The sequence below is a fragment of the Pezoporus occidentalis genome, unplaced genomic scaffold, assembly GCF_034315485.1.
Source record: "Pezoporus occidentalis ecotype Australia unplaced genomic scaffold, CSIRO_AGI_Poc_V1 ctg20, whole genome shotgun sequence".
In the NCBI taxonomy this organism is placed as follows: domain Eukaryota; kingdom Metazoa; phylum Chordata; class Aves; order Psittaciformes; family Psittacidae; genus Pezoporus; species Pezoporus occidentalis.
In genome coordinates this window covers 6,668,071-6,692,220 of record NW_026913856.1, presented here as the reverse complement: position 1 = coordinate 6,692,220, position 24,150 = coordinate 6,668,071, and the positions used below count along the sequence as shown (strand labels likewise).

At 39.5% G+C, this 24,150-nt stretch overlaps 1 protein-coding gene across 1 annotated transcript; it reads left to right on the top strand.

The window, feature by feature from the left end:
• The first annotated feature begins 1,338 nt into the window (after nucleotides 1-1,338).
• MLYCD (malonyl-CoA decarboxylase) lies at nucleotides 1,339-24,150 on the top strand. The gene is made up of 5 exons (XM_062618327.1): nucleotides 1,339-1,884; nucleotides 11,545-11,657; nucleotides 12,257-12,413; nucleotides 12,912-13,061; nucleotides 22,904-24,150. Exons 1-5 carry the CDS (start codon nucleotides 1,354-1,356, stop codon nucleotides 23,435-23,437), a joined length of 1,485 nt encoding a protein of 494 aa, XP_062474311.1. The 5' UTR covers nucleotides 1,339-1,353; the 3' UTR covers nucleotides 23,438-24,150.

The window sequence follows — 24,150 nt, the reverse complement described above, 5'->3', positions numbered from 1 at the left end:
AGCCTGTTTCTTGTACAGGGGAAGCAGGACTAACCAGCCAACTTCTGAGGGCTTTCAGTTTTGCTGAAAATGCAGTTGTACAATCATTAAGGCAATTTCTGAAACTGAATTAATTGCCTGTGGGATTCACTTTATGAACTTTTTTCCACACACTTTACAAAAACTCCTGTATTTTTCATACATTATAATGTTTCTGAGTCATGCTTTCCCGCTCTTAAGGGTATCTTTGCTTATCTTATGACCCTCTGTTCCTCACGGCTACACTGCGCACATAGCTTTTATTATTATCTTTTTCCTTGCTTAGGAAGCTCTAATATATTGTTCTGGAAATTTGTGAGTAGGTAGTGCTCTGGGGTTTTATTTTCTTTTAACATTTCCCCCCCCTTTTTTGTCTCTTTAATGGTAGAGAAGGCTCGATTTCCTCCTTGATTCTTGCTTCAGATGTTGAAAGTCAAGAATTCCCTGCACTTCTGAAGTTCAGGATAGCTGGTGCTCAACTGTGATCTCACCAACACCAATCCAACCTATTTTTTTTTTTTCTTGGTTTCACTGGCATTTAACAATAGTAAGACAGAGTAATGGGATGCCAAAAAGAGGCAAATACGTCTTTCTAAGACTGAACTGAGACCAGCATGTGTATGTTTACCTTTGTTCCCAAACAGTAGTGGTTTAGCGGACTTTGGGCTCAGGGCTGGAGCCCAAAGCGCACACTGCTTCAAGGTCTGTGCCCTCAGATTACACAATCAAATGCATGCTGTTACCTGCACTTACTTCAGGAGCAGACAGATGCCAGCAGGCCTGGCCTGAGCTTCCTGGAACTGTAAAGCAACCCCAGTACCCTCAGCACCCAGCCACATGAACCAAGAGCCAGCAGGCTTCCAGGACCCCAGATCTGCTTTCCTCCTATGGCCATGGGGCCAAACCTTTTCAGATGCCACCGTTACCCTTTGATGCCACCTGAACCATGTCACGGCCATGGGCTCATGGTGGTGCCTGTCCTAGTGCACACTCACCTCAGGCCTCTCCCTCTGGTGCAGGCTGTGACTTAAACAGCCACGGGTAGAGAAAAAATGGGAACAACAAGAGAGAAAGATACAAGGACCAGTGGGTTGTACTGCGAAGGGCACTCGGGGAGAGATGACAGAACGCGGCCGCCATGAAGACCTCAGGTAACCAACTCACAGTGAGCCACACTCAACATGGCGGCAGCACCACCCCAACCCCGCCACACTCTTCTCGCTTCCGATTGGCGAGGAGCGCTGTCAGTCAGTGACGCCAGCCAATCAGCGCGCCCGAAGGCGGTGCTGCGGCCTGGTCCTGCAGGCGGGTGCTCCGTGGCTGCCGAGGTGCGGGATGAGCCACCTGGGCTGGGCCCTGTGGCCGCGGCCCCTCCTGCGGGGGCTGCGCTGCGTCTCGGTGGCGGCGGGTCTGTGCCGGTGCTCGCCAGGCACCAGCAGTGCCTCCGTCGCGGGTATGGAGGAGCTGCTGAGCCGTTCCGTGCCGCCGCTGCCGCCCTACGAGACCAAGGAGAAGGCGCCGCCCCCCGCGGAGCTGCGCAGCGCGGAGTTCGTGCGGTACTACCGCGGCCTGGAGGCCGGGCCGCCCCGCGCAGAGCTGCTCACTCGCTTGGCCCGTGACTTCGGCGTGGATCATGGGCGGGTGGCGGAGTTCAGCGCCAAGGTGCTGCAGGCCCGTGAGCAGCAGAGGGAGCTGGGCGCCCTGCTGCAGGCCGAGGACCGGCTCCGCTACTACCTCAACCCCCAGTACCGGGGTCTCTTCCAGCACCTGGGCCGCCTCGAGGGTGGGCTGCGCTTCCTGGTGGAGCTGAGGGGCGACCTGGTGGAGGGGCTGGCGAGCAAGGCGGTGGATGGGCCGCATGTCAAGGTGAGGGCTGGGCTGAAGCCGGGTGGATCTGATATGGAGCCCTGGAAGGGCTGGCTGGAGGGGATGTGATTTGGAGCTTCTTACTCATGGAGCTACTCCTGGACCATCCACGTTCGGCTGGGAAGTGTCCCAGGACCCTGATTCACTGTTGGGGTCTTCGTGGTGTGTCAGGAGGGAAGCCTTTTCCTAGTCCATGGCACAAGTGGGAGAGGGGTTTGTTGATAGCTCAGGAAGGGAGCACCCCACGATGTAAAGCAGTGGGATTTCCAAAGTCAGGTGGTGGTGGGAGGCTGGGCTGCCTTAGGTCGTTGGAGGAAGTGCCACAATGATGCAGCATGACATAATGCAGTTGATGGGGCTGCCAAGCAGTGTCAGGTGCTTACTGCAAGAGTGATGTGTAGTGGCACGACTCTAAAGTCTGGTAAGAGGGCTGCAAGTCACACACTGGCCATGTAATGCTAATGATGAATAATACCAACGGCAGAAAAAAGTCGTCACTTAACTTAGTAGTATGTAGAAAATAGTTGAGGTGGAGCATTGGTTCAGTTTTGGTGTCCACTGCACAAATAATGTGGACAGGCTGGAGAGGATCCAGAGAAGAGCCACAGAGGACTAGGGGTCTGCCACATGTTCAAAGGCTGAGAGAGCTGGGCTCACTCAGCCTGGAGAGAAGAAGGCGCAGGAGAGCCTTTATCACCATGTTCCAGTATTTAAAGGATGGTTGTAGTGTGTTAGTTACAAGTTACTCCTGGTGAGATTCTGGTTGGACACTGAAGGAAATTTTTTCCCAATGAGAACAACCAGCCATTAGAATAATCTCTCCAGGGAGGTGACAGATTTCCCACCAGAGATTTGGTTGGACAAGATGCTGGGACAATTAGTCTGTGTCATGCTTTACCAAGAAAGGTGGGACCAGATGATCCTTGAGGTTCCTTCCAGCCTGGAATTCTATGATTTCGTGATCCCCAGTGATTACAAGCTGGAGTGAAGTGACATGGGTATGGAGGAAGGGATGATATTGGAGATGATAGTGGCAGGAGGTGGCAGGACTTACCAGAAGACATGAAGAAAGACAGGAAGTTGGTCAGATGCATTGACCAACTTGTTTGTTGAAATTCAGATCCAAATTAAGTTTGACAAGAAAGGATGTTTCTTAACATCCATGATCATCATATAACTGAAGGAGCAACAGCGCTGGTAAGATTCCACATCCAGCTGGATCATTTTAAGTACAACCAGACTGAAGTTGCAAAATTAGCAAGATAGAAATGTGTAAAACAGCTGAGTGTACATGCATCAAATAATACCGTATGTTCAGAAGCACACTAAAGCTGTTAGAAAGTAGAAAAATACTGTCTGCAGAACTAAAGCTTCAATGAAAGTGCTGTCATAAGCATTCTGTTATATTGTTTTCTCAAAATCCTTTAAATAACTGGTTTCATCATACAGTTAGGCTTAGCTATGCATATCTGTTCTTACAGTCATTTTAGCACTTGATCAATTTTATTTTTCAATAAATGATATATTCTAAGAACAAGAGTTAGTGATAAGTAGCGCGTAAGCCAGGAAAGATTAAGCTAGAACTAGTTTGTATTGTTTTTTGTTTGTGACCCTATTAGCTCTAAGAATTTGATCTGGATACTGTTTCTTTTCAATTTGGAGTTTCATTTAGGTCATTCTCATTTGTTTTCCACAGCAGCCAAGAACTATGTGCTATTCCAGTGTTCTTTTCTAGCATGACTGGGAAAGGTCTAATGTCTTGCTTCCGAAAGAAGCATCTTGTTCAGCTTTAAGAATCTGTTTCCATTGCAAGTAAGCATCAGAATAACCATAAGCACACAAGGGAGTACCCATCTTGAAGGCTCTGCAGTGGAGCTGATTACTAGTTGGTGCAAATGATTTGCAAAGAAGTGCTGTGAGGGCATGTGCATTTGATACCTTAAGCTGTAGGTGTGAGATGTTACCTATTTACCTGAGGCTAAATATCAAGAACAGAGAAAACTATATGGAAGAATATTCAGGCTATAGATTTGAGGGTGGAGTGTGTGTGTGTGTGTGTGTGTGTGTGTGTGTGTGTATTAAGGAAGAAGGAATTTGAGTAGGGAACTATTCTCATGATACAAAATGTATTTTGGGGTCCCGTAGTGAGCAATTTCAGAATGGTTCTTTGCTGGTTTCCCTAACCCTATGAAAGAGATGAAAAAAGGTATAGAAAAGCTCTGGAATTTGGGATGGATGTTATTGCATCAGGATTTACTATTACATATGATGAATTCTTGTCTCCCTGAATTTCTTCAGGTACTATTTTAAAAAAGGAAGATGCAAATTACCTCATCATTGTTGCTCTGTTGGTTTCACTGTCCCTGAATCATTAACAAAATAGATGTGATGTACTGCAAACTGGTTCAGTATTACCTTCAAGTATACACATCTTCAGTTGTCTCTCATAAATCACCTCTTAAGTTGAAGAAAACGTAGAAATACAGACTTTGATTTTATGTACTGTGTGACCTGTGCCTAGCTGCAGTACACTCTGAAATGTCTCACTATTAGACTTGTGAAAGATTCTGGGCACTGAAGTCACTGAATTGTTTTAGCAATGTCCGTGAAGTCTGAAGTCCTAGTGCTCTGACTTGTCAGGACCCAGAGTGAGGCAAACTGGGTTAAAAAAGCTGACTTACAAGAAATTGAGAAGAATAGTGGCTACCTTACTAGAGGAATTCCGTAGATCTTCAGCATAAACCCTGAAGATTGCACTGGAAATACTTAATATGATGGATTTTGCAAAGAGAAGGAACATGCTGAGGATAAGGTTTCGTTTATGTTTTGTTACTACAAGGCAGAATCATCACAAGAGCAAGACAGAAAAATTATAGGTGTTCTCAGGGACAAGTTGTTATGACACAATAAATGTCTGTCGATGTGTGAAAGATGGTGAATGCTGTTGACACAAGATTCCTGATAATCAGATGGCAAAAAATTAGTGGTAAAGTGTACTTTTGAAGCTATTCAGCCTTTTTTCCCCCAAAGAATCCACCAAAAATGCCCACAGGACATATGGTGAAGAGAATTTTTCCTCATAATCTGTCCAAGAGGTGGGTTTTCTTTTCTGTTAGATACATGAATTGATTATTAACTATCGTAAGCCTCATGGATAATGTTAAGATGACTTAAAATACAAAGTACTGGCACATTTGAAAGTTAAATTACAGTAAAACTGGGCCTAATTCTTCTTTCTAGATGCTGTTTGAGGTTTTTTCCTTTCTCTCTGATATTCTTCGCATGTGTTCTGTTCTTCCCTCCTTCCACCAAAGCACACACAGGTTTTCCACTGCCTTTATAAGTGAGCTGTTTTTTCTGATGAGCCCTTGCAATCTACAGAGGGAAATATGCTGAAAATCTGTTTCCTGAGTGTAGTTCTTCCTCTTACTGATCAGAACCCGCTCTCCTTCCCTTCTTCTTCTGTGCCAGCGTTTTCCTCTTAAGATTTTTTTATATTTTGCTAGCTTGCTCAGTTTCAGCATTTGAAATATGTGTTGAAAAAAATCACATTATTATTTTAGGTAGCAAATAGTTCAACTATTGATTTTAAAATATACTTCATCTTTCCAAATATTGTAGAAAAAGTCAGAGGAAGGTTCAAGTTGCTGGCAAAAGATAATGAAAAAGATAGTACTTTTGTCATACTGATTTATAAATAAACCTTCCATAATTAAGCAGTGTTTGGTGTGTATCTGTGATCTTGGTCTTGTGTTGGTCTGATAGAAAAAAAAAGAAACACCACAATTGTTTTGGGTACTTTTCCCTACATAGCAGCTGCTCCTAAACATAGCAGGGACACAAAGTTGAACTTTTCCTTGAATTATTTTCTTTTCTTAAAGCTTCCTCACAGATTTGCACACTGACGTGGGTATAATCAAGGAAGATATTTTCAAATTTTAATAGAGAAATTGGCAATGGTAGGACATGCTTTAAGGGAGAATATTTTGTGTGTAGGCTGTACATGGCTTTTTGGGGAGGGGAAATACTTGTTTTGCCTACATCCATCCACAGAAGTATTTATTTTGGATATTTGTACATCTTTGAAAGAACTGTGGTCTCATCAATGAGTATTCATCAGTGAATTAGAGCATTTGTTTTCTCAGGTGAAACAGTGTCTATGCGGAGAATCTGAATATTGACACAGTTTGCTTTAAAAATCTAAGAAGCCTTTAACTAGAGAAACAAAATGAAGTTAGATATTCTTCTGTGGAAAAAGTTTGGTGTTTACCTGTCAAAAATCCTGCATAGCTGTTTCATTACTGTAAATTTGATTTAAATTCTAACATGTATAAAGACTAAAGCATAACCAGAATTCTGTAACGTCTGTGTGTTTGCATCCACACTGACAATGAAATATGGAAATAAAGTTAAATGGATCTTCTTAATGCTGAAGGAAAATTACGGAGTGCATTAAAATGCCTGCTGGGATTTTGGTTTTGTCCAAAGTGACTAAAATATTTCTTATACAGTCCTTGGCTTTTACTTTGCATTTTGAAAGGCCTATTAAAAGGAGGATTACCCACTGCTGTGTTGTAAGTATGAAATATTTTTCTATTTCCTTGAAACGTATCAACAGAGAAGCAGCTTGGGCTGTTAAGTATTGGTTGATGGAGCATTTCTATTTTGTGTTTGTTCAACAGGTTACAGTGAAATAACGTATACAGGTGATTAAGTCACTTAAAAATGCTAGTGCGCACTTTTCTAAATGAGCTGAAACGAGGGGGGATAAATTACATATTTTAATTTTTTTTTTTTTTAGGAATAAGACATCAAACAATATAAAACACAGAGCCAGGGAAGTTTTCAACACTATCATTACCTCTGCAGTAATTACTGTTAGCAGTAAAAAAGCAGGAAAAGTCACTTTTATTTGTGTCGCACTATTGAATACTGCTTTGCTGATGAGTGCATTTTTTTAGGTCTTGTGAGGCTGGTAGCCCTGTTGAATATCTAACCAGGAACTAACAGTGAGCTATCTGATATTCAGGAAGTGTTAATTACTGCTGGTTCATATTATATTTGCGTTAAATACCTGCGTATGAATTTTCATTGTAGGGGTGTTTTATTTTTTTTTAGTAGTTTTAAATGGAAATTGGTAGTTCCTTCTTCAGAGAGACGGTTTTTGTTAATAAAAATAATTCAATTTTTTTCATAACAGTTTCATTTGTTGCTCAATAAATAGGGACCTGATGTGAAAGTTAAAAAGCTTCTAACTTGCTGTCTTGTAGCAAGAACACAGGATGAAAAGAAAAAGAATCATAGTTATTATGCTTAGCTAATAGAAACTGAAGTATAGCTGGTAATTTTAAATACAACTGGGAGTATGTATTGTTGCTCAAATTTGAAATTGGGATGCTTGATAATAAATGTGTACTTTCTTTTTAATGAAATGTTGGATATGTAATTTTGTGATTAGGCCTCTGAAATGAAAATAAGAATTTACTCAGAACTAAGTTTACAAAATAAGAGGATGTAAGCCAAGACCGTTATTGTTGGAGTCAAGCCTTTCAGAAACTTAGTATATTTTAGGATATTAATCACAACTCGATTTTTGCTCAGATTACTTGAATTAAACACATTTTTTATAGTATAAAGTGGTTTATGTCTTTCTGCATTAAGAAGTGTTGTCAACATATGCATGTGCAGTTGGGTGAGAAGATCATTGTCGTTCCAGCTGCAACTATTCTAATTCTTTGGCCTGCCTGCTGCCCTGTTATTTTATAAAGCGTTATTATTTACAGCTGACAGAATTGAGATGTAGTTCCCCATCAAAAACTTTCCTTTCTTTCATGATCATTACGAAAAGCACATCTGCTTCACTTTCTTCTTTGGTTACAATTGTGTTGCTTTTATACAGCTGTATCTTGGACCTGAAGTGGCTCTGTAATGTGTTCTGCATCTTGAAAAGGAGCCTTTGGTGCAGTTGGGCATCATTACATTCTGTCATATGGAGCATGCTTATTAAACCTGTAGGTGCTTCAAAGAAGCAAAATGAATGATTCCTATGTTTTCCACTTCTACCAGTCTCTGTGCAGTATAACTGGCTTTCCGCCAAGTCACTCGTTGCCATCCGAGCCCTGTTTACTGCCAATAGACGCAGAGCTGTATGTTCAAAGTAATGACTAGCAGGAGTGCAGCCATCAGCAGTTTTTCCTCCTAGCTGCCAGACTGCAGCTTGAAATGGTGCTCCAAAAAGCAGAAGAACAACAAGAGAGCAATAGGAACCTGTAAGTTTGACCCTAGGTCTGACAACTCTAGCTTATTTTTTTGTGGTTTGCAGTGTACCCTTGTGAAAGAAAAGCAGACAGGCAGTCCTGGAAGACCTGGAGACTTTCACTACACTGAAGGGTATTCGACTAAAAGGATTTATGGTTATTTTCTAAAAAGTTCAGAGCCATGCAAAACCAGGGATTCATAAGGGAAGCATCTTAGAGCCAGAATGAACAAAAAAAAAATCAGAATATGCTTGTTTGGGACAGTAGACTATTAAAACCAATCTGCGTATGAGAGAGTACTTGAACTGAAAGCTTTTCTGCATAAACTGTTGCTGATAAAAGCCCTGTTGGGATTGCAAGCCAGTACTCACTGAGGGGTGCTGCCCAGGAGCTGCAAGCCCTGTGTGATTTAGCTGTGCCAGAAAGAGCCCTCTTTTGTAGGTACTGTTACGCAGACAATTAAGGGCTCTTCATGGTACAGCTTGTTCTACGTTCTGCTTTCTCTTTAATCCATTAGACCCAGAAGCATCAGCAAAAGCAGTTTTGCCAGCATAGGTTACAGCTACTCTAAATGCAGTTGAGTGATGTATTATCAGAGTGCATCAAGTTTCAGGTTGCACTGAGATGACAGTAATTCTGCATTTTTCCCAATAATGTCATATTATAGTAGTTGTGTGCTTTTCTGAGGTAGTAAGACAGCACAGGTTTAACTTATGTTTCCAGTAAGCCACTTGAATCATCCAACTCACTATAAATGTGCAGTAGGTCTACTTATTAGGCAGGAAAGGTATAATGCATATGTCTCTCTTAACTATCCTAGTTGCAAGTTCTGATGTAGCTGCTCCTTCTTAATGTCATCAATTATGTTACTCCCCACACCACCTACTGTTGTGTAGGGTGGAATTAACCTTGAGATAAAGAGAGCAGGAACATTTTAATCAATGCATTAGTGAAACATTGTGAAGCCTGTCCATTCCTGGCGTGGATTTTGATTAGTGTGATCCCTCATTTCCCCTGAGGGAAATGGCACTTCTTGCAGATAGTCACATATGTGTATTTTTTACAGAGGTTTCTCTTTATGCAGTGCCACGCATGATGTGTCTTCCATTGTTTTCCATTTACCCTATAAATGTACTTAAGGTGATTGCTTTTTCTGTAATATTTCAGTTTTGTGTTCATTTAACATTTTTGTTTCTACTGGTACATGCAAGCTTTGTTCAGCCTTGTAGTACAGTTTCACCAAAGACTTTGAGAACAGATTTTTTATATAACTCAGGGCTTTACCAAGAAAGACCATCAAAAAAATTTACAAATCTTGGGAGAGGTGACCTGGTGGATACACCCTGTATTTGGAATAAGACAGTTGACATTTTCACTGTGTGAAGCATATGTCAATTTATGTTTCAGTAAATAAGCTCTTCTTCTATATTGGAGGATACTGCTGAAAAAGCATATAGAAAGATAAAAGATTTTCATTTATGACAACTGTTCTGTGCAGATGAATGGCTGTTTTCTTCTAGGTCATTCATGTAGCAGCTGTTTCTGTGCAAACAAAGATAGGTACAGACAAAAGCCTGAAAAGGTATATTTCACTAACAAAACTTAGTGCAGGAATAGATAGAAAAAAGGGAAGCTGAAGGAAAACTTGACTCTCCAGGCACGGAAAAGAGCCAGGATTTGTTGGGAATTTACCTTGCAGACTCCATGGCTGTGGTCATTACCATCAACTTTAGGAGTTTTTATGGGGGAAGTTAATGTAATTCTGGGTTTGGGTGTATTGGTGTAGGTGGAAGTATCTGATCACAGTTGGCTGCAAGCATAGTCAGGGTTTGAAACTTAGTTTTTATAGTATGTTGAATTAAAGAATAAAACTGGCCAATGGGAACCTGCTTTGATGTATCTTGACACGTGCTTCTAGAGCTTTCATCTTTGTTAGGTTACAAAGTTAAAAAATTATTTTTGTTAAAAAATAAGAAGTATTTTTGCTGTTTTATGGAAGTCCTGAGACTACATCTGAGCTTTGGAAAAACGTTTTAGGTAGCATTTTCTGGATAGATTTATATATTTTTTCTGTTGTTCACTTAAATGTAGCAAGCTAAAGTACATTGTAGCATAATTTTTTTCTATGTGCAGCAGTGGCTAGTAAAAGTCTGAATAGAAAGTGGGGAGGTTTTGTTCTTAAATAAATGGTTATTAAGTTAGTTTCAGGTAAGCAAGCCTATGTTTCTGATCAGGCTGTTGGCAGACTGGTGCTGGTACCACACAGTGCCCTGTATACAAAGCAAATGTAAGACAGAAAAGTAAGCTCTAGAATCTCTTCAGGGGATATTCATGCTATGCTGAGTTCAAGAATACTTTCTAAACTCAAAGAATTTTAGCCAGAAAAATCCTTAATAATGGAGGCAGCGGGGAAAGAGTAGGGAATATAAAATTCATTATTGCTATTAATGTTCCTGAAAGTGTTTCATATTACCTTTGGCTTTAATTCTGTATCATACTCTTCCATATCATATTGATTTTTGAGTTCTGTAGTCTGCTGCTGGTTTTGCTTTTCTTGCTCAAAAATTTTCATCCTTCCAGAGAAGAATTCTTTAAAGCCTACGGGTTTATTTTCATCCTGTTGAAAGGTGCTCATTTTCTAATTTATATCCTGAGTGGCATGTACAACGCCAGTGATGAGTTCTACAGTCCATGCTGAGGTCCAGACTGAAGCATTTTTGTAGTTCAGTGGTGCGTAAATGTGTCAGTATGTGTTCCAGTGACTTCCAAGTGAGTGTGTTCCAAGTGACTTCCAAGTGTTACGTGTTTTGGAGAGCTGTCAAAAGGAGAAAGTGCCATGTGTTAATCATGTGCAGACTGAGTAAATAGCTGTTCGTCTAAAGAGGATATCTTTCTCCTAAAGAGCAATGGAAAAAATGTTTACTAAGGTAGAGATATTAATATTAAATTAATAAGCCAGTACTAATAATCTTCCTGAATACTCAGAAGGGATTCAAATGTAGAAAATTACAGTGAAATTGAAGACCTTATGTTTATCAAATTTCCCATCTTTCTTTTTCACAATATCTAAATCTGAGCACCTATGCAGCCTTATTGTCAAGACTGCTCAAATACTTGTCTGCTTTTCACCCACATTGTTTGGCATTATCTTCCATTTTGCTGTCTGCAGTTTACTATAGGCAGTGTCTTTAACGTTTTCGTTGTCATTTCAGTCCAGTGTGATGAAAGCTGCACTGTCATGTGGTTAATACTCTCAAACAGATGTTAGTATTCTCAAACAGACGTGTTAGTTTCCTTGAACTTCCCAGTGTTGTAGTTTGAAATAAAAGGTTATCTTTACTCACATCCCTGTGTTCTACAAAGCTTCTTTAGCAGATAAGTCCATCTTTCTTCTTTTTTGCAGGAAATGAATGGAGTTCTAAAGAACATGCTTTCAGAGTGGTTCTCAACAGGATTCCTGAACTTGGAAAGGGTTACTTGGCAATCACCTTGTGAAGTACTACAGAAAATTAGTGAGTAAGTGCTAAAAGTTGCAAATGCTCAGTGAGGAGGTTATTAAATGCTTGTGACTGCACAGATTCTCTATTTTCAAGATACTGAAAGGCAAAGTATAAATGAGAAATAGTTGCATTTTACATACTACAGAGTACACTGTTTAAAACCAAATTAAGGAAACAGGGAAGGGGATCATTTGTCCCATAATTTGATCCTTCAGCTGACATACTGCCCTTGTACTCTGCTGCTTTTTCTTCCAACTTTCTCAGCTACTTTTCCCACTTCCCCTTGCAATTCAGATTCATACAAGGATTTAGTCATCTCAGTCAAATATTCTGTAGTGAATAGAGAGTGGAAGTGAAATCTCAGATACGTGATAAGCATATCCCAAAGAAAACTAGAGAGAGTGGGTGTGCAGTGTGCCTTTACCATCTGCTTTGTCACAGTTTGCTGATGAATTTAACTTTTTTCACTTATGCCCTGATTCTCCTTTTTTTATTGGAGAGTTTTGTCACTGACATCAGTGGGAAAAGTACTGAGCTTGTAGGGCTGGCAGCTGATCCCTATTTCTAAATGAAAAAAAATACATAATTTTACTTTGTTTTTATTTTCTCATTGAGTTCTGAAGCTGTGCATCCTGTTAGAAACTGGGTTGATATGAAGCGTCGAGTTGGGTCATATAGAAGATGCTACTTTTTTTCTCACTGTGCAATCCCAGGAGAACCACTGATAGTCTTGCATGTTGCACTAACCAGTGATATCTCCAGCAGCATCCAGGTACAGTCACTGATGCATTTAGTAGACAGGAAAGTGCTCTAATTGTAATGTACTTCTTTTAAAGTCCATAATTCCTTATAATTTAGGAATATTTGGGTTTGATTGAGTTTTTTTAAGAGATGAAAGAGGTGACATTTAAAAATTACAGGATTATTTTGTCTATCTCCTGTATGATGTAAGTTGACATTTTGGGGGTTTGCTCAAGGGCAAGAATAATAAGATATATGTAAGAAAAGAGAGCAAATGAGATTAAAACTTCAAAGCAGTAGTGATTATTCCTCAAAGTTTTAAACCACATTACAATTATTTCCTGCACTTGCTAATGGATAAGCAGCTCTTTATACTTTTTTATTAGGTTTTGTTGTTTCTCACAGAGAGTAATGAATAAACAGTGGGGGAAAGTGTTAACAGGTTTGCAAGTTAAAAAGAAAGGCCCTCTTCTCAGTAATGATGGTAATAACTAGTACTAACTTCTTTTTTTCATTCTCATTTTCCCAGGCCATAGTGAAAGAGGTGCCGCCTTTAGAAACAGAAGATGCAGACAAAATTACAACAGCAATTTTCTACTCAATCAGTTTAACTCAGCAGGGACTGCAAGGTGTGGAACTTGGGACTTACCTCATCAAGCGGGTTGTAAAAGAGCTGCAGGTATGTGTGGCAGGGTGTACTTAACGTGCTGTTTGGCCAGCCTGCTCCCCTCGCATTGGTGGTTTAGTTTCCATTTTGTATCATTGCTCAAGGCGAGGAACTGCTAGGTCTTCCCAAACACTTGCAGCTTCTTACCAGGTCAGCATTTGCAGATGGGTAAAGAATGGTTGGAAGAACATCTTCTGCTATTGGTGAATGTCTACCACATGTAGATACTGTTGCATAGGTGGTATGTACTGTGTGAATTGCTTGTGTTTGCCCAATCATATGCATAGGTTGGTGAGAAGTAAAATTTAGTACGTTTCTATTGAAGGTAGCTTTCATACAGCTGTATTTTGCAATGTAGTGTGTTGTAAGGTTCACTACTGTCTCTCAGTTGAGTGAGTGGAGCCTGCAACCAGGCTTCCTTCCAGGCCCTGATCTTTTCAATGTACCTGGCTGTTCCTTTTTCAAAATCTTAACAACTGCTCCAGTAAGAAAAGTACTTCCTGTACAATAATTAATTAGTTTTATTGTTTTTTATATTGAGTTGCCCCTGGTTATATATACAGTTTTCATGATTACCTTGAATATGTCTATTTAAAAACAAAACAACCAACCTAAGGAAACAAAAAACAACACACCCCAAAAAAAAAAGGACAGAGGTTTCTTTGCCTGGGAATTTCATGCAGTTATAGCAGAGAAGATGTCTTTAACGTTTGAAAGTTACAGGAATCAGTTACTTTATTCAAGTCAGTTCTGTGAACTTATGCAGTATCATTGCATGCTATGGGATTATTGTTAATAGATTAAGGATTTCTTGTAGAAGTGTCTTGAAAGGAACAGAAGAAAAAAATGAAAATTAATTTACTTGTGGAGTGGTGTGAAAGAGACGGTCACATTTCTGTGTTGAGTACTTTGTTTAATGATCTTTACTACTTAAATTATTGACAAAGCTACCACTTAAAAATAATGATCGCTACTTGTGTTTAAGTTCATTCTTCCAACATCTGGCATAGTAATGGTGTTTGGAAAATTGTCTGTGATTTAGAACTTCAGTTCTACTTACAAAAATAACTTAAAATTGGATGCACCAAATTGCTGCAGCTACAAAATGATTGCTTAGGCAACTACTGAATCATAGCTGGCTGCCCTGAAGTATAGTATTTTCTTGCTATTTTGTTTTGTTTTGTTTTATATAGATATTTTGGCTAAATTTTGTTGTTTTTTGCTTTCAAAATGGCTTTAAGATTAACTGTCTAAAGTGCAGTCATCCAGGTATAATTAGGCCATGTTATCTGTCTGATCTTGACTGAAGAGAAAATGGAACAAATTCATGCTGTTCTCTGCTTTCATATCTGAAAAGTAATTCCTGGATAATTGAGTTGCTTTCATGAAATAACTATTGACAACATATTTGTCCATCACTAATTACTTAAGACACTAGAAAAGTTGTAAGTTTGAAAGCAAGATAGAGTTCTAAAATTTGATGTGGCCAACAGAAGTATGTGTTTCTTATTTACACTTAGGACAAAGTTTCTAGATGTCAGTGTTGTAAAGTCCAGCCCTTTTTCCGTGTTCATCAACTACATGATCATAGGAAACATTTTGGCTGAGATGCCTTTAAATGCATTCTAATCATAAAATTATTGCCTCAAGCTTAAATAATGTATTTGATACTGAAAGCTAAGTGCTTTCCATGCAGTGCCAAAGAGGGAGGTCTTCCTCCCCACTGAAATGTGATACACTGCTTTAAGATGTTATGAAAAATGTGCTGTTACTAGTAAGATTTTATATGGCAAATTGGATGTGTACCTTTTAGTATTAACTCAAAGCTACAACAACCTCTACATCTTTCCTTTTCTTGGTGATAAACCTTGGTGTACCACTCCAGGGTTGGAAAAATGCAAGAAGGATAATCCAGTAGTGTTTATGATGGATGTAGTTCTCTTAAGTTTTTCTTCCACTCTTTGATGTTGTTAATACTTTTTTCCCTTCTCCCCACTTTCTTCCCACTCATTGATGTTTTCTTCCTCATCATTCCAAAATACTGTTCTTGAATTCATTGTCTTGAATTCTGCAAGAGCCATATCCCAATATGTATTTTACATCCGTGAAGTGACCCTCACCATCACACTGTTATCAGAATGATCTGATACACTTCAGTAATGCATTGTCATTCAGCTTTTGTTGTAAACATTTTCACTCCCATCTAAGCAGACTTCGCCTTTCAGTGGAAGAAAGCCCTGTGTATTTCGGCTTCAAAATACTTACTCTGAAATTTCCACAAAGTTAGATTGTTCAGGCCAGAGGCAGGGCATATGATGAGTAATACTATTGGCAGTCTATGTTACCTTTCTACCAAAATTCTGGAAGTCCTACTTCAGTGCATTAATTGCACACATGTATTTTTCTTTCTCTCTGGTCTGCTGTAAGTAAAGGACTTTCCAAGGTTGTCTGTGCTCAGGTTGGTCATAATTCTTCAGAGCAGCATTATAGTCACTTACTTTAAAAGGGACATGGTATAGCAGTAGTGCTGAGTTGACTTGGTGGCAGCAGCTGAAACAATATAGCCTCAGCAAAAAATTCTTGGGTCAGAAATCACATCTCATTAAGCAAGCTTCTAGCAGACTCTGTAAAAATAGATAGTTGAAGTCTCAAACAGGAAGAGGATATTTTACCTAACCTTTGCATGGCTTTGCAATAAACAAATCTTTTTTTAAAAGTGCTGCTAAATCACCAAGCAATCCAGGTTACATAAGTTGAGACTCTTAATTTAACTGATAATAAAATGCTTTGGGAAGAGGAGACTGTTTTGAAAGCATCAAGAATTTTGCTTTTCATTTTATGTGAATCACTGATGATTAATACACTTTTATAACTTGAAATCTGAGTTAACTTTTGTGGATATCTGTTTGATCTGCAGAATGTTATTTCATTTGTGTTTTCCCAAGGGATTGCAAACTGTTTAAACTTTTTTTATCCTCTACTAAAAATCCTTTATCTGACTTTGCCTTAACTTAACTTGCTGGGACACTTCAACTTGTAACCTCAAAACTGAATTCTCAGCTGTCATTCTTCATAACAAAAACTCAAAATTGGACCTGTCATGAATGTATTATTAGATCAGAAGAAGACATGCACTGTTATACATATGCTAGTAGCCATTCGTCTTTTCCCACCGTTGAAGCCTTTACTTGGCAAGGTTTTTAAAAACTGTATGGAAACATTGATCTAGTAGGTATCTACACTATGAAGTTATGTCTATAAGTTCCGTTTTACCAGATTCCTTAAAATCTCATTCATGGACAATTAAGATAGAGCTTTATTTTTAGAAATCATAGGATCCCAGACTGGTTTGGGTTGGAAGGGACCTTAAAACTCATTTACTTCCAACCCCCTGCCATAGGCAGGGACACCTTCCACTAGACCAGATTGCTCCAAACCCCATCCAACCTGGCCTTGAACAGGGATGGAGCATATTCTTCTTGCTAATTTGCCTGAGCTGATCACTGCTGAACATGAATTTGTGTAGGGTGGCACTTCTCACCTTCAGAGAACATCAAGTACAGATTCCCTCATGGAAATATTTCTTGCAAATGGGTTTTTATTAGGTCTGTTAGGAAAACTGCAGTGGTAGAGACTGGCAAAGATTACAACCCTCAGTGTTGAGCACTGTTAGTTTGAGGCACTGCATAAACCTTAATGGCCCCTGCTTTTGAGTCTTTCACTAATCTGAGTAGATGGAGGACGTATGAACTTGAGTCACATAAATGGGTCCTCAGTTTCATCTCTTTATATGTGCACTGTTAGCAGTTTGAATCCTTAATCTCCGAGACATTTTTGGCAAGTACAGTAATATAATTGGGTGAAGGGGGGGGGTATAATGGATATCAGAGTAGGACCTTGTGTCGCATGCAAAGGGCATCCTGGAGAAAGTGAGCTGCTGTAACTAGGAGATTTTTCTTTCTTTGGTAGTTGCTTAACAAAAGCTTGCTACACAAATAATACAGAAGGTTTTTATAAACAAGCTTCCATTATTTTCTGAGCTTATCCTATTTACATTAGTTTGGGTAAGCAGTAGCTTGAATTCATGAGTCCATTGTGTAGTCTTGTGTTTATATTAATGTATATAAAGCAGGGAGCTGACAACTGAAATAATCTCTTGTAGTCCTTAATTTAAGCTTGTTTTGTTCTCGGAAAGGAATTGGATTTTGAAACTATTTCAGACAACTAGCAAGAAAACAAACCCCAAATTGGACACTGGGAAACAAGCAGGCAGATGCTTTTTTAGCGAGCTGATAGGTGCTGGTGAATGCGTAGACAGATTTCTCACTAGACAGACATTTAATTCAGGATGTGTTTATAGCCACTCTAAATGGTCTCTAGCTCTGCAGAAGGTACATCATAGCAATTCAGTCTGCAGATGACAGACACAGATAACTGTGGTGAAGCCTTTGAGAAAACTGCTTAGAATTTTATAGCCTGTGGCATTTGGGGGAGAAAACTGATAGCTACTGTGTGACTCAATAGAAATGCTTAACAATTGGTGGCAGATTCTAGCTTTCTGGTTGGGCTGTTGATAATTGCTACCTTAATTTAATCTAGGTGACCTGGGGAGATCATAATTTCCAAAACACACTTTGCTTTCATTGATGAAAAATGTGACCTTGGACTACAGCTTTCACAGCGCAAGACAGCTTCAGATAAGATATGGATAATAGGAGAAATCTGCACTCTCCTGTAATGAAAAAAACCCAAATAAATAAAAGACAACCAAACCCAGAAATCCAGCTCAAAACAAAATGAGCAGCTGTTTCTTAATGGTGTGTGGGTTTCTGACAGGAAAATAAACATTAATGGATCTCCACCAATAGTCTTAGAAACTAGCACATCAATTTACCAGCAACATAAATGTGCACACTCCCCTGAATCTATTTATTTTTCTACAAGAAATGCCTGCTCAGATAAGCTCCTACACTAGAGCATTTATCAGATAAGTAGTAATCTGTACTGTAGCTTCAAAATGGGATCACTTTCCCATATCCTATCTATCCTGAGAAGTAAAAATTATTCACAATTTTACATTGTGTATATTGATAGAGTAGGAGCAACTAACTTCCTGTTAAATATTTTGCGTTGGTCTTGGTGAACAGATCACTCCTGAAAGTGAATGATTCAGAGAGCAGTCAACATCCCAAGGAAGCAAAATGTCAGTTGCTTAAGTAGGAATTTAGCAGTAGTTGTTATTAATCCACAAATATGGGAAAAAAATCCCTCATTCTTGCTTTTATCCTTGGGGATGGTGCATAGGTACCCTCTGGGTTTTGCAGTGGGGAGATGAGGTTGGTTACTCTCTAGAAGCTTAGTTCCTGTGTGAAATGCTCAGTAGCAAAACAGTATTTTCAAACCCTGTGTTTTCTTAGCAGTGATTTTGCAGACTTCCAGACTTGACTTTGTAGTAACCAGCCTTTTCTTTTGGCCCAGTCAGTTTTTCCTTTTACCTGAAAGAAGAGTTTTTGCTTCTCAGATTTCAGCATTGCTTCCTTTCCTCTTAGGTTTTAACCGCAAACATCTGTGAAGACTTCTTGAAAGACACCTAAGCAATATGTTCTTAAAGGCACTATTTTTTCTAGGACAAGTAATATAGTTGGGAAAAAAAGGAAAACTTGAAGGAAATATGATCCCATCTTTGGGTCAAAAAGAAACACATCCTGAATTCCTTCAGTCCCTACCCAGAGGAAAAATAGTCTCTAACAACCTTTTTCTGTCCTTTTTTTCTTCTTTTTCACCCCAGCTGCACAATAGTAATGTCTGTACTCCCTCTGGAGCCCGTCTAGGATTTCTCATTGATAGATGGTTAATATAAAAGCTTTTCCTAATGTATTCCTATCTCTTGTGTTCTCTGTGTTACGGACTAAAGAGGGACTTTAAAACACAACAGGAATGAAGACACAAAGAATGAAACCCAGTTTGAAATCCAGTCTCTTTTGGGGAGAGCTTGTTGCTTCTTAAGAAAGATGATGTGAAAAGGGTACTTCTCATTATAGATTACGGGTCTGTGTTTGTGTACTTGAAGGTTCATTTGTAGGTCTGTCACATCCTAGACAGTTGCTGAGTTTGTCATCCATCATTATTGTGTAGACAAGCAGGAGGGTGCTTCGTCACTGAGTCTTCAGAAGGGCATTGTGGCCCTCCCTTCTGGTCAGAAATTTATCTAACTGCAGTGAGAGCAGACATGCCAAAGGTCAGATTACTTAACAGCAGACTGTCTTAGCAGCGAAGCTACAGCCATGTGCAGCCAGTGTCCCCACTGGTCAGCTTTTAGTGCACTGATGGAGAGACAATGGTAGCAGGTGATGCTGCTTGTTACCATCTTAACAAAACTGAAAACTATCAGCTTTTTCTCTAGGAACATTCAGCTTTTTCTCCAGGAGCAAGTATCTTGAAGTATTTTTCCAGTCTCCTTTAAAAATTCCCTTTTGTGACATCTTTCTCCCTCTGCTTTCTCCAGATCTCTTGTTTTGGGCTCAAAGTGTTGTTCTGTAATAGGAGCTAGCATTGAATCAAGGAAAGTGTAGCTGACAAGGGGGCATCTGTGCATGACTCTCCTCTGCCATACTAATTAAGATCCTGCTGCTTTAAAGGAAAGTATATTCCAGATGTGATGATTAGATAGACTTCTTGATTGAGAAACACTACAGGAAGGGGATGAAAGGTGACGAAAGGAAGATATAGTGGGTACATTTGATTCTGTATTCACATTATGTAAAGTTATTTTGAATTAATTTGTGGATAAATGAGCTTTATATCCATGGGGAAGTACTGAGTGTGGGGTTGGGAAAGGAAAGATTTTTTAAGTCTATAGAGTTGGTTTGTTCTGTTCTCATTTTTGTTCTCATTTGTGCCCTTTTCCTGCCCCCAAATATATATTTTTAATTACTGTAGCCATTGCTCTCTTTTCAAAATCAGAGGGGAAACGTCTCTAAAAAAGTCTGAACTGTCTAATCCAAGAAACATTCTTCTAATTAAAACATATTTTCTATATCCATGGCTTTTGTAGCCATGGTCTGCAGTAAGGGCACAACCCTGATAAACTTTTGTTTTATAGATGCTGTATTCTCTAAAATTGAACAGAGAGGTGCTAAGATATCAGCAGAACCTGCCTTCCACAGACACTGCTTTCTGTAGATTTACAAATGATACTTTTATGAAGTGCATATGCAATCTTGCTACAGACTTATGCTTCAGAGTTACTCTTAAAAATAAAAATAAAATATCATCATGTCCTTTAGTGAAAGAGTCACAGGAGAAGAGCTTTGGTAGTATTGTACTCTAACCATGGCAGCAATAGCAGTTGAGAATACGACACAGGCAGGATGTCCTAGGTGCTCTGGTTACAGAAATGGTTGTTTTGTTCAATAACGCACAGAAATTATTGGTTTTATAAAATTGTTTTTTCCTTTGTCCAGTTCTCTAAGGAGATGATGGAGGCTGTGTTTCTTTGTAACTTGTTCCATCTTTCTTCTTCCTGTGTGGTCTCGAAGAAGAAGGGCTCTTTGACCTGCATATGTGTGTGATAGTTAAAGAGCTTCAGCTAAGGGAAGGAAGTGAGGTTAGCCACTTCATACAATTATAAGTCACAAAACTGCAGAGGTGGTAGATTTGAGCTGGCTGGTATTTTGTAATGCTGGAAGCCAGCAGGACAGCATTAAGCTATTTGGGAAGCTCTGTGTGGTAAGGAAAAAGGTGTTGTAAATAACTGGCTGAATGTTATTTCAGTTATTAAAGGTATTTACAAATGGTGCATGGCTCCAGCCTGTGCTCCTGGCTTCTGCATCCTCATGGCACAGCACGCAGATGGCAGTGTGGTGTGGGGCACAGTGGTACCTAAGGATGCAGCCTCACAGGTGCAATTCCAACAACCCGGCAGCGTGTGTTCCATTAACATTTGCTAGTGTGAGGTAGCATTTGAGTGATGATGACTTTTTAATGGTTATTTCTGTAACACTCAAAGTAGAAAAAATGCATTTTTAGTCGTTTAAAGACAATTTTCTGTTGACATTTAGATACTTCCGTAATGTTGATAAATGTCTTGATTCTTACTGTTCATATAGGTAGAAGTGGTAATTAAATCAACACTGATGGTTTCAGCTCAGCTCCATCTTCCCTCTGTTTCTTGCCCCTGTGTTCCTTCAACAAGGTTGACTGATGTACTTTTTGTTAATTCCAAGTGACAGTGAGTTTAGCAACCTTCCCTATTCTTCCCATTGGTGTGTTCCAGAATTAACACATTATGTGTTTTGCTTTATGTGATCACATAGTTAACAGTTTTTACTCACAAATTACTAGGAGTAGTGAAGTTTTATTTTGTTAAACAAGTATTAAACTGAATTTTTTTTTTTTTTTTTTTTTACTGCAAGTATGTATTTCTAACCTTGCTATTTTATCAGTGTATCACAGTATCACAGTATGCTAGAGATTGGAAGGGACCTCGAAAGATCATCTAGTCCAATCCCCCTGCCGGAGCAGGAACACCTAGATAATGTTACACAGGAATGTGTCCAGGCGGGTTTTGAATGCCTCCAGGGAAGGAGACTCCACAACCTCCCTGGGCAGCCTGTTCCAGTGTTCCGTCACCCTCACTGAGAAGAAGTTTCTTCTCAAATTTAAGTGGAACCTCTTGTGTTCCAGTTTGTACCCATTACCCCTTGTCCTATCATTGTTTTCCACTGAGTAGAGCCTGGCTCCATCCTCGTGACACTCCCCCTTTATATATTTATAGACACTTATAAGGTCACCCCTCAGTCTCCTCCAAACTATAGAGACCCAGCTCCCTCAGCCTTTCCTCATAAGGGAGATGCTCCACTCCCTTAATCATCTTAGTTGCCCTGCGCTGGACTCTCTCCAGCAGCTCCCTGTCCTTCTTGAACTGAGGGGCCCAGAACTGGACACAATATTCCAGATGGGGTCTCACCAGGGCAGAGGAGAGGGGAAGGAGGACCTCTCTCGACCTACTAACCACCCCCCTTCTAATACACCCCAGGATGCCATTGGCCTTCTTAGCCACAAGGGCACAGTGTTGGCTCATGGTCATCCTGTCGTCCACTAGGACCCCCAGGTCTCTCTCCCCTACACTGCTCTCTAACAGGTCGTTTCCCAACCTATACTGGAACCTGGGGTTGTTCCTGCCCAGATGCAGGACTCTACACTTTCCCTTGTTATATTTGTAGTTGTATGTGTAGTTTGGGTATAGCATAAAAAGTAGCTGGCCTGTGTATAAAAAGCCCCTCTTTCAAATCCTCAGGACATACTTCTGTCCATGAAAATCTAGAAATCATTTCTTTCCTGATTTTACAAATAGACTGAAATAATAAACTGCTTTTCATTTAAAAAAGGTAGTTACATATAAAAATGATATTTCATAAGGGTTTTACATATATTTGAAAGGTTTTGAAAACTTGTATGTTTATTATTAAAATTTTTGATGCCTCCAAATAACTTAATAGCATGTGATTGCATTTGTTCATTTCTGCCTGTGAAATCCTGCATCAGAACATAGCCTTGGTAAGTACTGCAGAAGTACTTTTAAATAGATGATGTGTATAGAATATAGTTCAGTCAGGGTTAAAGGTTAAAATCTCCTTTGTTCTCCAAGTGCTTTCTAAGCACTAACCTGTTACGGGCAGGTGATCTTCTATTTTGTGTTTGTCTGCGTGTATCATTTAATTCTCAGAATCCCCAGTCATCACTTGTCATCAGGTAAAAGGGTATCAGCTGTTCTTTCACTCAAAACTTCTCATTGTCAATCATAACAAAACTGGTGGTTTATTTTTTCCTTTCCTCTCTCCTGTTGTCTGCAGAAAGAACTTCCTCAGATAAAAGCTTTCTCTACTCTTTCACCTATACCAGGATTCACAAAATGGCTTGTTGGTCTCCTCTCCTCACAAGCAAAAGAACTGGGAAGAAATGAACTGTTTACGGAATCAGAATGGCAAGAAATCTCTGAGATCACAGGAGACACTACTACTGAAACACTGAAGAAGATCTTAAATAACAATGAGTGGGTGAGATCAGAGAAATTAGTTCAAGTGCTCCATTCACCATTTATGAGACTCTGCGCCTGGTACTTGTATGGAGAGAAGCATCGTGGCTATGCCCTTAATCCAGTAGCAAATTTTCATCTTCAGAATGGTTCTGTGATGTGGCGGATAAACTGGATGGCAGACACAAGCCCTCGGGGCATTGCTGCTTCGTGTGGCATGATGGTAAACTACAGGTACTTCTTAGAGGATACAGCCAGCAACAGTGCAGCATACCTGGGCAGTAAACAGATTAAAGCCTCAGAGCAGGTTCTTTCCTTGGTGTCTCAATTCCAGCAAAACAGCAAGCTTTAATTAAATATTATGAAAAGCAAGAACAAGTGTTCCGCACCTATAAAGACCTGTAATAATTTACTCAGCTCAGTGCAATGAAAGGTTACCCAGGTTCCCAGTCTTGCTTACTTTGTCATATATTCAAAGCCTGATTGACTGTGATTGAGCCACTGCAAGTTCTAGATATCTATTATGTGCAAATATGTATGTATGAGGTATGTATTAAAAAGCAAGTAAAATTCTCTCAGTTACAGCTCAGTGGTAACTTGGATAGAAAATACTTGAGCTGTACCATTAGTCTTGATAACCTGTATAAACTGTATCTTTAAAAGGAGCTGCACGTTTTTGGCATAATAGTGGTATAGATCATTAGTACCAAAGTACCTGGAAAGAAGTACAAAATAAAGGTAATTTTTTTTCTCTAATATATTAGCAAAGCACTAATCTACAGTTTTATTTCAATAATACCTGTCTTTTTCACCCTCAAAAACTCATGTAAAACCTCTTGGTATTTTTCAAACCCACTAAAAATCTCATTGGATCCTTGCTTTGCTGGAAAATCTTGGTCTCTCAGTGCAGCAGGTATGTAGTGCTATATTTGCATTTTTGTCTGCTAAAGTATAATGAGCAAGAAGGAAATGTTCAAATAGAAATAAGAGAGACTGATACTTCGGGATCAGTTGAGAAATGTCCAAATATGTATGCTATACTTTGGCTCACTCTGGGGATATTTT